The following is a 13,148-nucleotide window of genomic DNA, read 5'->3' on the forward strand; positions in this document are numbered from 1 at the left end:
TCATGTCGTGCCTATTTTTTTTAACATGTTGACTTTCTTTAGTGATTTTGATCTGTCCCACGATTAATGTTGCACATTTTTTAGCTTGTTCACTTTCTTTAGTGATTTTCATCTTCCCACGATTAATTTTGCACATGGAAGATTTGGATTTTATAAGATTTAAATTGTACTTTTGATTCTTAATATAAAAAAAAAATTATTTTTTAAATGTATTGGATAACTAGAGGAACACTTCTATAGACACAACACCAAATAAAAGGTGTTGGGCGCACACACATAATTTTAAAAAATTTAAATATAAAATAATTAATTAATGTTAGATGATGTTACTAATTTATTTAACATTTACTTTTTCTATTTTATGGGTGTGTGCCTAAATGAATTTTTGTTGGAGTTGTGCCCAACTAAGAATTACTCTGGATGACTAATGTATCTGACATATAATATAGGTTAAAATTAAATACAATAATTATTTAATGTCGCTATTAAGTCAAAAAAAAAAAACGCTATATACAATAATTATCTAATATGCTTTACATATTTTTTTTATGGAGATTAGTCATTGCTAACGACGCTAAAAATTTTAGTATTTGTACATGGTAAATAATAAATAAATCAAGTTTACGTATAACTAGTAATAGACCCGTGCGATAACTAGTAATAGACCCGTGCTATCGCACGGGTCGTAACGTTATGGGTTATTTATTTTAAGTTAGACTTTGATAAGTTGACATTAGAAAGTCAATGAGATTATATATTGATGAATTAATTAAGTAATATGATTATATAAAATATGATCGAATAAAAAAAAGTATTGTAACATATCAATACAAATTACGTGATGGACACAAATCAATCTCAATATAAAGTAAAAATACGAATCATTCATTTGGTAACATAATATGGAATATAATTATCTAATATGCTTTACATTTTTTTTAATGGAGATTAGTCATTGCTAACGACGTTAAAAAATTTAGTATTTGTACAAGGTAAATAATAAATAAATCAATTTTACGTATAACATTTAATATTTAACATATATAAAATCTAATATATAGTATTATTTGTTTTTTCTATGTCTATGAATCTGAATAAAGTTGAAAGCTTACTGTTACTTGAACATAAATGCTTACATACAAATACACAAAGATTGAAGAGTGTAAGTGAGTTGTATAGCTCTAAAGTCAAGGGCACTTGGAGGGCATAGAAATTGTAGATACTCATGCACAATACTCTATTGGGGACACCTATCTTTGACTCATTGAATTAAATTAAAGGTGAAAGAAGTAATCATTTTCAACACTCATTCTTTTGACTCAATTTCAAAGCTCATATTTATTTTTTATTTTACTTAACTCATAGTGCTCTCACATTTGTTATCTTGCAATTTTTTATTTATCCAAGTGATCTTGCTTTAAGAAGAAGATTTGAGAAATAAAAAAGGGATTAAGAAGGATAGATACAAAGAGAGGATGGCAAGTAAGGTGAGAAAATCTATAAATCCTTTCTTTCAATTAAATTTTTTAATTATAATTTATTTTTTCTCTCTTCAAAATGTTGTTAAGTAGCTAATGTTAATGTTAAATTATATATGTTGTACCATATTCATTGAATTTTGCTTAATTCTTATTGGCACTTAGTTATTGTGTTTTATTAATTTATTTATAGTGAATGATTTTCTAGATACATTATTGTGTTTTATGAATGATGTTGAGAAGGGAGAGATTCTGAATTATTCAATTGGGTTAAATATTTTGAAGGGAAAGGTGGGAAATTAATAGGGATTAAATTTTCTTCATCATTCAAGTTTTTGTCTCCCCTTGAATTTGAGGGCAATGAAGAATTTTGAGGGCAGGGGTAAGGACATGAGAGATTTGATAAATTTTCTCTCATTTAAGTTTTTTTTTTTTTTTTTTTTTTCGTGTTAACTTTGAGACTCAAGAGAAAGGAGTGCTAGTAATCGGAATTCCACTGGGAAGTAATTAGAATTTGACTAAAAATTAGTTTAGCTAAAATTCAAACCTAACACCCCCGAAATATTTTCGAGCTTGTTAATCGCTTCTGTCAAAGTCGAAGTCAAGTCAATATAATTGATTAATTCTCAATTTAAATATTTGGCAGAGAAATTGAGGAAAATGGGATAAAATAATTTCCACTCTAATTTTTGCCTCCCATTCAAAACTGGGGGTGGGGGATTTAAAGAGGAGTTTTAGTATTATAATGGTTCAAATTTTGATAAATCTCTTATTTTGTTCAATATTAAGAGAAGTGAGGGAAATGTGAAATACTAGTATAAATCTTCTACACTCTAGCTATAGCCTCAGATTTTTTTATTTTAATTTTTTTGACAATTATAGCTTCAGATGTTAATATTTAGAGAAAAATGCAAATTTTGTGTCATCCAATTACATTTTTCATGTATAAAAAAAAAAAATTACATTTTCCAACACAACATAACATGTTTACTAGTAGTTGTTTATCCAAATCCAAGTCTAGCTAACGGAAGGACTAGACCCTCACGGTACATTGAACTAAAGTTCGAATCCAACCAAGAAATGTAGGGGTGTACGCGGGTCGGATGGGGTCGATTTTAGCCAAAGCCGTCATCTGACCCGATCAAAGTTAAGTGGGTTGGATGTAAAATCCATATTTGTTTAATGTTAAATTCGATCCGACCCAACTCGGTAGGGAGCAGGTTGAGTTGGGTCAACGGGTCATTAAAAAAATTAAATATAAACTTTTTAAATAATTCTCAAAAAAATATATAGTTATATGACATGAAAATTATAAAATTTTACTTTTTTTCTTTTACACAAATTTTTTATTATTACTAATAGTTAGTGTCATGTTTTTGGTTTCTTTCCCACATTCCTCTCATTTGGTTATAAATCCTCCAAAAAAAAATGTCAAGACCGCAGGTTCATATGACCTAGTTCAACTAACAAATGTCAATATTGTTATGCTGAAGATTTTCATTCGTGTTCGAATTTGGGGAATCACATTTGTGTGAGTTTGAGATGGTGTTTGCTAATTCGTCTACATACCCAAAAACAAAATAATCTAGGATTGTCGGTTTTCCGAGCCAAGATGTTTCTTGGTTAGATCAATTGTATTCTTCGACCTAAACCTGAAGTGCTCGGTTCAAACCTAGCATCAAATAATTCAAAATCTAATATCTTATTTTCTTATGTTTTGAACTTGAATTTCATGTTATAAGTCAACTCAAAAGAAGAGGGTGTCCAAAGTCCAAACACATTTTATACTCATCACACTAGGAATCTGAAAAATGAGAGTCAAACCAAATTAAATACCCATGTTAAATGAGCTTGAATTATAAGAAAAGCTAGCTCAAAGACGAGGGTGTCCAAATATATTTATACATCCAACGGTGTAGGAACCCTGAGTGGGACTCAAACAAATTCAAAACAACTTGAATACCTCGAACTAGGGAAACAACCTCAAAATCTCTTCATATTTACCAGGTAGAGTACTTCTTTAATAACTTGTCAGTTGTCAGATTAATATTTTTCACCTTTCATGGTCTTTACCTTTTTATTTTCCACCAGGGGGTCTAAGTGGAATTATACCATAGAAAATATATCTAAATAATATTTCAGCCTAGGTTCTGCATAGTTTAGCACAAATGGTTAAGCTTATACTTGTTTGTATTTATTAATTTGAATAGGTGCTTGAACTTGATGGACATGAGGAGGAGAGTATTTCTCCTTGCACAAAAGATGGTTCAATTGATTGTTATGGAAAACCAGCTGTAAAAGCTAGGACAGGTGGATGGAGGAGTGCCGCATTGTTGTTAGGTATCCACACAAATCTTGACATTCATGTTGTTGTTGGGTTGAAAGATATAAGGACCGACAAGTTCAACCGGAAATCGGCCAGTTTGTCGATTGGTTCATCGACGGCCGATTCTCAATCTCTTAGAACATGGTTGAATCAAAGTTGGTTCAACCGGTTCGGCTTTTTCATCATTTTTTAATACTTGATTATTTATTAGTCATCTGGTTTAACTGCAGTTCAATGGATTGAACCATGACTTGGAGGTCTCACCGGTTCGAACTCTAGTCCGGTTCTTAAAACATTGAACTTTTTGTCCAAAACTTCCCTTCTTTTGGAGACATCCTTAATTCAATTGTATTATGTCCATATTTTATTAATTATGGAATTTTATGATTTAAACAGTGAATCAATTACTAGTTGCATTGGCTTTCACTGGAGTTGAAGTAAATTTGGTTCTCTTTGCAAAGTTAGTATTGAGACAAAGTAATGCTGAGTCAGCAAACACTTTTAGCAGATGGATGGGAACTACCTATTTCTTCTCTCTAATTGGAGCTTTTATTAGTGACTCATACTTGGGAAGATACCTCACTTGCATCATATTTCAAGTTGTGTTCAATATTGTAAGTATTCAAATGTTAATATCATTATATATTCTCATGTAACATCATCCTCAGATTAGGCGTGTCCTGGTGTCAGACACCGACACGACACTATGATTACACTGAATTATGTCATTTTCTCAAAATATTGTCAGTGTCTGAGTCGTTTCTAGTATCCATGTTTGTGTCTGTGCTTCAAATAGCTTTCGTGTATAACTTTATTTTTCAACACAATGATTTCCTATTGAATACTGCAATCAATATTTTTCCGCCCATTGTAGTCCTATTTGGTTTGAGGGATTAGTTTTTACGGTTGCATGCAGAGAATACTCGGTTTACATATACAAAAAATGAAAAGTTCTATTTTCCTCTTCTTTATGCAGGGATTGGTGCTATTATCCTTATCAACTCACTTCCTTTTACTTAAACCTCAAGGTTGCGGAAAAATAGGGTTTCTATGTGAACCTCATACGCCACTTCAAGTTGCAATACTTTACATATCAATATATCTAATAGCTTTAGGGAATGGAGCTGCTGATCCTGCATTAGCAACATTTGGTAATGATCAATTTGATGAGGAAGAACCTAAAGAAGAAAAATCTAAGAACTTATTCTATAGCTACTTTTATGTGGCATTGAATCTAGGATCATTAGTAGCTGAAACAGTATTGGCTTACATAGAAACTACAGGAAATTGGGTGCTCGGATTTTGGATATGTTCCGGTTGTGGCGTTTTTTCATTTCTTATTTTTATGACCGGAACTCTTAGATATCGACACATGAAGCCTTCTCGAAACCCTATCTCGAGATTTGCACAAGTGTTTGTGTCTTCTATGAAGAAAATAAAATTTCAAGTACCTGCAAATGGAGAAGGCTTATATGATGATAAAGAAGGGGATGAACCTAGTGTTAAGAGAATGCACCACACAAATGGCCTTAGGTAAGTGTTTTAAGGGCATGTAGAAGTGCTTTTTCATCGTTGAGGCTGTTTGTTACAACAGAAAAAAATCACTTTTTATATAAAAATAATGACTTTTAAAAATATTACATCTGTTTGTTACAGATTTTCAATATTGTATCCATGTCTTTTAGTTGATTTTGTCTAGTTGACCAACAGGTTTCTTGATAGAGCTGCTATTATTTCTACTAAGGAAAAGAACAAGTTGCTCGAGAAAGGCGAAAACCCGGATCCTTGGAAGCTTTGCACTGTGACACAAGTTGAAGAAGTGAAATGTATTTTGAGACTATTGCCGGTATGGCTTTGCACAATCTTCTCCTCTGTCGTCTTCATACAAATGCTTTCTCTATTTGTCGAACAAGGTTCTACAATGAACAGATCATTTTACAAGTTTCAAATCCCTCCTGCAAGCATGACAGCATTCGATATCATAAGCACGTCAGCATTCATCATGTTATTTGACGTTCTCATTGTTCCATTATACGTGAAAATCGTCAAAAGAGATCCAAAACTTCCTAGCGAGCTACAAAGAATAGGCATTGGACTATCATTTACGATACTAGCTTTGATTGTCGCCGGTTTAGTAGAGAGAAAAAGACTCGAGTTCGCTAGCACCGACGGTAAAGAGACAAGTTCTTTGAGTATATTTTGGCAAATACCACAATATGTGCTTGTAGGAGTAGCCGAAGCATTTGTGTACGTTGCACAAATGAATTTTTTCACATCACAAGCACCAGATGGATTGAAAAGTTTGGGAATGGGGTTATCTATGTCCTCATCGGCACTCGGTAGTTATGTGGCTGATAGTATTTTGACTGTCGTAATGAAAATCACTTCGACTCATGGACGACCTGGTTGGGTTTCACCGAATCTAAATGAAGGTCATTTAGATAGGTTTTTCTTCTTGTCAGCATCTTTAACAGCTATTAATTTGATATTTTATATTGTGTGCGCAAGAAGATATAAGGAAATAGAATTGGAGAAAAAAGAAGAAAAGAAAGAGGAAGTTGTGATTTGATTTTGAGACTATGGCAGCTAGGAAAGAAAATAGAGTAATATTTGTGTCATGTGTGACATGATTTTATGGACTATATGTTTTTATATACTTTTTTTAATTTTATATGGAAACAGATTCTTGTAAAGGCTTGATATCAAATACTGTTATAGAGCCTAAAAATCTGTAATTCAATTGATACTAGAAATTTTAGACTTGCAAAATGAAAATTAGGATGGTTGAAGTTACGTGATATATCTATCTTGTGCAACGATGTTTTAAAAATTGAACTGAACCGTCGAATAGATTCAACCTGTTGAACCAAGAAAAAGTTAGTTCATTAGTTTGTTTGATCCTGATTACATTGTAATCTTGTTGAACTCTGGTTCAACCAATTTTCCTTTATTTTATTTAATACTTATTTATCGTACAGTTCAACTGTGATTGAACCGATTAGATATGTAACATCGAGCAGCTACCAAAAATATTACAGACAGAACTTCGAGTCTCTCCAGTCTCCTAACCACCCACTGTCTGAAAACTATCCAATGTCTGACATTGCATTGCGTGAAAACTATCCAATGTCTGATATCGCATGGTGCATCGATGGAGCTGTCACCACAGTTCCGAACACATCTTTACAATATGATAATATTGATAGTCATAGTCGCAATATGTGTGCACGCGCTCGCAAGCCTGTTGAACTCAACTTTAAAACCTTGATAACTGATATTATTTGTCTATATGGACACAATCGATTTCTTAAAGTTAACCTTTCCTGCCAAAAACCACAATGAAAAGTTTATACTTAAAAATTCTAAGCTCGTTCTCTGATCCTTCCTTTAAGGCAAAATAATAACTGAAATCTATCTTCTATGATCTTGCAAACTAAAAATGGTTTTGCATGTCGTAATTACGACCATAAAAGTTGATAGGTGCAATTACTCACATAGATCAATCAGCATCTTAGCCTACATCGGGCGGCTTGGTGCATGAGAACCTGATCAGGTAGAGTCTAAGGGATGTACGTAGTCTTACCCTACAAGCGAGGTTGCTTCCATAATTTAACCGTTAACCTGTAGGTTCAACTTACAAGACAACAATCTCACTGTTGCATCAAGTCCAAACAGCTAAATATAAAAGGTAAAAATCTTATTTATCTATTTTTTTACAATAAAAGGTAAAAATCTTGATAAAAACATAGAACCACGGAAAATTTTGAAACCCAACATAAAGAAAGCACTCGAAATTATTTGAAATATAAATCAAGTTTGATATTGTACAAACTGTTTTATGAATGCATCAGCCTAGTAAAATTTTATTGCCACTCTAAAAAGTTATCCTGTATCATTTTGCAATCTTTGCAGCCAGTTCTCTCACCAACTTAGCAGCTACCATGGCAGTCATTCCATCAACGGTATCGCGTTGTGGGTTGAATTCAACCACATCTCCAGCAACAACTTCGCCTTGAAGATTGTGTAGGATGTTAAGAACATCGCGGAATGAAAGACCTCCTGGTTCAATGTGAGATACTCCTGGAGCAAAGGCAGGATCAAGACAATCTACGTCTATTGAGATATATACACCTTTAACACCTTCCCCTAGTTTCTGCAGAAGGAAATCACCAAGACTTTAGAGAGAAATAAAAAACAACGAAGCACCAAATCTCATAGGAAAAGAATGTATGGATCTGTGTGTGTATATCTATGTAGCACTGACACGGTCTGTGTGTGTATATCTATGTAGCACTGACACTTCAAATTGAAGGCGTGTCCGACACTGGCAATTTTCACAAAATATTTCCGGTGTCGATGTGACAGTGTATATTAATTTAGTACTGTAAAAAGGAGAAAGACACACGCACATAAATGCTTACAGGCGCACACATGCGAACACATACATACACACGTGTGTGCACATACAGACAGAGACAGAGAGACATACCAGATTCTCTAGGAAGTGGCGATCTCTGGAAAATGTTCGCATTTCATATTGCTCGACCCCAAATTTTTTTGCTTGTGCACGTCCTTCAGTTGTTATCGATCGAATACCAACCTGAAATAAATTAACAAGTTAAAGCATGAAGAATAAGCGATATATCTTACAAGCCATGGATGAAGACTGGCATAATTTATTACCAGAGGAAACAACTTGCAGTAATTTAGGTAACAAAACAAATCAAAAAAATTCATCTAATTACGAAAAGTAGAAGAAAAGAAATTAAAGAAACATTACATCTAAACTAAATTTAATTCTAACTAGAGTTATCAACTAGAGTTCTGCATTGCGAGCTATAAGTTAGTGACAAGAAATAGAATGTTCTTACAGAGAACAACCAGGTTTATGTTTCGGAAAAGCTTTATAAAATTAAGTGCATGTTTGGATTGACAATGATATTGGCAGAATCACGGTAAGCCACCGCAATTTTGGCAAAAGCTAGACTTTGTAGCTTCAGCAAAATCATGGTGCGTCGGTGCCATCATGATTTTCCAAACTCAGCATTAATCCAAACACACACTAAACTGTTTAAGATATAAATGAAATGTATAAATATCAAGAATAAAAGGTTACCTGCAAGAGTCGCCGAACATAGTCACCCTCCATGACTCGAGCAAATGAAGAAGCATGCGAATATATGTTCCCTTCAAAGGCATCATAGTTGTCAGGATGTGCATCAAGATGAAGAACATCAACCGGTCCTCCAAGCTTTTCAGAGACCGCTCTAATAACTGGAAATGATATTGAGTGATCACCACCTAAAACTAAAGGTCTTAATGGATCCTGGAAGAATGTATACAAGATGAGGATCAAGAAAGTCCAAACAGAAAGTTATCACTTAACAGCAAAACGTACGTTTCACATGATACTAGAATCAATGCTAAGAAACAATATATTGAGCATGATGACAAAGATGTAATTTCTTATTTCCAAATCATAAATTGGCAAATATACCTCTTCCATCACTAACTTGACAGATTCACTAATGACATTCATCAATCTATGGTCATCTACGCCACAATCACGAATCTCTTGAATAGGGACATCACCGACATCAGTTAGCACTCGTGCATCCTGTAAATCCTTACCTTTAAAATCATAATAATAATGTTACTATAAGCTTATGATTATGATATATAATTACAGGACTAATACAAGAAGCGTGAAGGCATTGAAAACTGAGATTGTAAAAGTGAGCTATAAATAAGCTGCTGCTCTGACCACTTTAGCTTCGTAGACAATGACTAATAGAATCAGTGCTGTTAAATAGCGGCTATGGAAACGATATAGCGCTATGTATGGTTAGTAGCAGAAGTTGTACAAATTGCTATTGTTCCGTGATACACTATTTAGTACACAATGTTGTCAAATAATGGCTAAACCGGCTATAATGGAGGGACAACACTATTCTGTAACGAAATTTGATCAATCCGCAATTGACAACACAAAAGAGAATATAGGTGAACATGCATTGTTACAATAATTCGTGTTATCCTCAGAAAATACAACCACAAGAGGACAGAAAACATGTCTATGGTAACTAAAATCCAATCAAGTAACAACACAAAAGTCCAATAATATCAACATTCTTGATTCTTTCTACTACATAAATTTTACGCAAAGAATGAATTACAATTTGAAGATGTATTTAAAAAAGTAAAATTTAGACTCGGCTACACAAAAAATCGTTTGTAAGACTTCTACGAACCTAAGGAAGATCATATGACTTATACCTTCTTCGGTTGTCGAGTTTGTGCTACCACACCAAATGGCTTCCCTAATGCGAGGAGGTGCAAATGCAGGTCCTTGAAGGAATGATGAATTATGTCCCAAAGGAACTCCAAGAAGCGATGAAGTTGCTTTAGCGCCTCCCAAAGCACGCACGAGTTCTCCCTGCGATGAAGCAATTTCTAATTCATACTGCTTTCATACAAAGCTTATAAACAAAATCATCCAAATAAAATCTAAAATTAAGGGTCATATCATAGGACACAACACCAAAGACACACTGATTTCAATCAAGCAAAACAAAACCAAATAACGACTTGCCTTAAGCTTTGCTCTTTCTCGAATCAGGGTAAGTGAAGCATCGATTACACGATTTTGGCCTTTCTCTAGCAAAGCAGAAGATACATTCGCTGAATTCAGTCTCTGCATGAAATGGATGCCTCTGCGCGCTATCGTGGACATTTCTGTAATAAAACACCAAAACAATTAATACCTAGAGGCCAAAGAAATTCAACAAATTAAACTCATATCACTAACCAGTAAATTTCACATTTGAAGTAAACACAAATTTACAATTATTTTCCACTTTTAGAGTTTACCAGTGTTATCATCAATTGCAGATGGCAGGCCATTGTGAAATGGCAAAAGTCTATCATTGCGACCACTGTTGTCTAATAGCGGCTATAGTGTAACAGAATTTAAACAAACAGTTTTTGTTTCACAATACACTACTTAGTATAAAGTGTTGATTAATAGCAGCTACAACACTGTTGCGTAAGTGCATAACAGAATTCAAACAAACCGGTTTTTTCCACGATCTGCGATTAACAACAATAATGGCGCCACCATCCTTCTGTGGCATTGACAGTCGTCAAAAAATCCACCACTGCATTCTGCCATAGTACTGCTATGGCCACTATTTGACAACACTCGACTTTATCATTCTCAATGACATTGTAACTGCACATGACATACATCTAGGACACTAAAACTCAGTAAATTAATCCCTAATCCTAAAAAAAGTTTTTTTTTAAAAAATAAAAAAAAAAAACACAACAAAAATGGGTTTTTGTTAAAAAAACAAAAACCCAAAATTCTAATCAAGCCATCTAACATCAAAGAAAATACCAATCATTATTTTGCACTGTTTCATTCCTTTTTTTTACTTTTAATCATAATAAAAAAACAGCAAAATACAAATCAGAAACATTGATTTCATGTTATAAGAAATCAAAAACATTGATTGATCTAATATGATCTTACAACTTCATCTAGCTAAGCAATGAAAATGCTATACCATAAACTACTATAACAAAAAAAAAATATTAACACTTAACACTAATAATCTCAATTCTCAAACAAGCATAGAGATTTTTCAATTTTATTTTCTAATTTTGGGATAAAAGTGAAAAGATAGACTAAATTATGAAACACCCATGATAGATAATTGTTTAAAGTATGAAACTTTAACACTTTAAGGTGATAGATTCATGTTGAATATTCTGAGCATGCAAATAAGAAGAACCAATTGAGGATTGAAAAGAAATGGGTACCTGTGAAAAGTTGGCAGATAACAGAGGAAACCCGAGAGAGAGAGAGAGAGAGAGAGAGAGAGAGAGAGAGAGTGTGTGAAGTGGCGCTAATTATAGTATAGTAATATGGTTGATGTCTTTTCTCCACGTATTTCCAACATATCCTAAAAAATATTATCAATGTTTTTTATGACAGATATTCCTCAAATTCCTGCAGTAATTTTTATGTGAAATAGCAGCTCTATTTTTTAGAGCAGCATAAAGTGATGTTCAACAATAATATTATTTTTTTATCTGTACAACATGATTTCACTGAGGAAGATTTTCTCAATTTGAGACCAATGGCAACTATTGAGGGACTTAAGAATTGCAATGTGGTAACGATAACATTTTGTTATGTACAATAAAATTATAATAAGTTGTTGGATTTCATGCGTGAGTGTTTAAGTCTCACATCGACTATGTGTGGGAAGAATGTTGGATTTATAAAAGAGGTGACCCATTAACCTAACACCTTAAGGTTTTGGGTTGGGATGTGGCGTCTCCCTCTCTTGTGGTCCTGGAGCATTGACCCATTGTTCCTCCCGAGCTCCCCGAACTCCCCAACAGTGGTATCAGAGCCTAGGTTCGGCTTGGTGGGGGAGCAGGACGGGATCCTGGTTTGGATCAACTATAGTATGTGGGGTTTCAAGTGTGAGTGTTTAAGTCTCACATCGACTATGTGTGGGAATAATGTTGGATTTATAAAAGAGGTGACCCATTAACCTAACACCTTAAGGTTTTGGGTTGGGATGTGGCGTCTCCCTTTCTTGTGTGGTCCTGGAGCATTGGCTCATTATTTCTCCCGAGCTCCCTCGGTTGAATGTTAGTGTAATTGACGAGACACATAATCACATAATGAGAAAAAGGTTTGAAGGTCACAAATATGATGAGTGGCTTAAAACCAGAAGAGGGGGTATTGGTGCGCGAGATGTCGAAAAACCACACACTCCCAAGAAATATTCTATCGACGTTTAGGAACAAAAATTTAAGGATCTCGACGTCACCAAAAACGTGAAATCAAATATGAAAGCAAAATGCTCTGTCAAAGAAGATCACAAAGAGAAAGGGAAAGCAAGTGAGGTGTACAAAAATATCATGGGGCTTGGGAAAACATAATGGACTCATAAACGGAGGAATTGTATGCGGATTCTATCCTTATGTTTCGACAAGTTTGTCCAAGTTTCCCAAATTTGTGGAATATGTGGAGGGTACTATTTTGGGGACGGTGAAGGATAAAACGGAAAAGGTATAGGGTACGCGAGAAACAAGTAGGATGCAAAAGCAAATCTCTCTAGAGTGTTGAAATATAGAGAGTTAGGCCTACTAGTTAGTATATAAAATTAAATAAGCATCGAGTTGCACTTTGATTCATTCATTTGTATTACTCTTTACTATATTTTTCATACAAAATCTCTCAAAATTTTCTCTCTTTACTCTATTATCATGATTCTTAACATAGGGCACTTGCATAAATTATGTGAACAATATTTTGAAAAATA

The 13,148-nt window shown here is 33.9% G+C and overlaps 2 protein-coding genes across 3 annotated transcripts; one reads left to right on the plus strand and one right to left on the minus strand.

Annotated features, from left to right (window-relative positions):
- The first annotated feature begins 1,369 nt into the window (after positions 1-1,369).
- Positions 1,370-6,680, plus strand: LOC123920243 (protein NRT1/ PTR FAMILY 7.3-like). Of its 2 annotated transcripts, none has more exons than XM_045972460.1 (5): positions 1,370-1,487; positions 3,689-3,818; positions 4,201-4,418; positions 4,781-5,337; positions 5,515-6,680. In XM_045972460.1, exons 1-5 carry the CDS (start codon positions 1,476-1,478, stop codon positions 6,371-6,373), a joined length of 1,776 nt encoding a protein of 591 aa, XP_045828416.1. In that variant the 5' UTR covers positions 1,370-1,475; the 3' UTR covers positions 6,374-6,680. The 2 variants fall into 2 exon arrangements, with proteins under 2 accessions (XP_045828416.1, XP_045828417.1); XM_045972461.1 differs by lacking the exon at positions 1,370-1,487 and adding an exon at positions 3,251-3,485 and having other exon boundaries at positions 5,515-6,577.
- A 909-nt stretch (positions 6,681-7,589) lies between these two features.
- LOC123920248 (arginase 1, mitochondrial) lies at positions 7,590-11,765 on the minus strand. Its single transcript, XM_045972471.1, has 7 exons — positions 11,629-11,765; positions 10,397-10,539; positions 10,081-10,240; positions 9,302-9,435; positions 8,921-9,130; positions 8,294-8,404; positions 7,590-7,957 (listed from the first exon to the last, which is right to left on the minus strand). Exons 2-7 carry the CDS (start codon positions 10,535-10,537, stop codon positions 7,697-7,699), a joined length of 1,017 nt encoding a protein of 338 aa, XP_045828427.1. The 5' UTR covers positions 10,538-10,539; positions 11,629-11,765; the 3' UTR covers positions 7,590-7,696.
- Positions 11,766-13,148: the final 1,383 nt, after the last annotated feature.

The sequence above is a fragment of the Trifolium pratense genome, linkage group LG4 (assembly GCF_020283565.1).
Source record: "Trifolium pratense cultivar HEN17-A07 linkage group LG4, ARS_RC_1.1, whole genome shotgun sequence".
In the NCBI taxonomy this organism is placed as follows: Eukaryota; Viridiplantae; Streptophyta; class Magnoliopsida; order Fabales; family Fabaceae; genus Trifolium; species Trifolium pratense.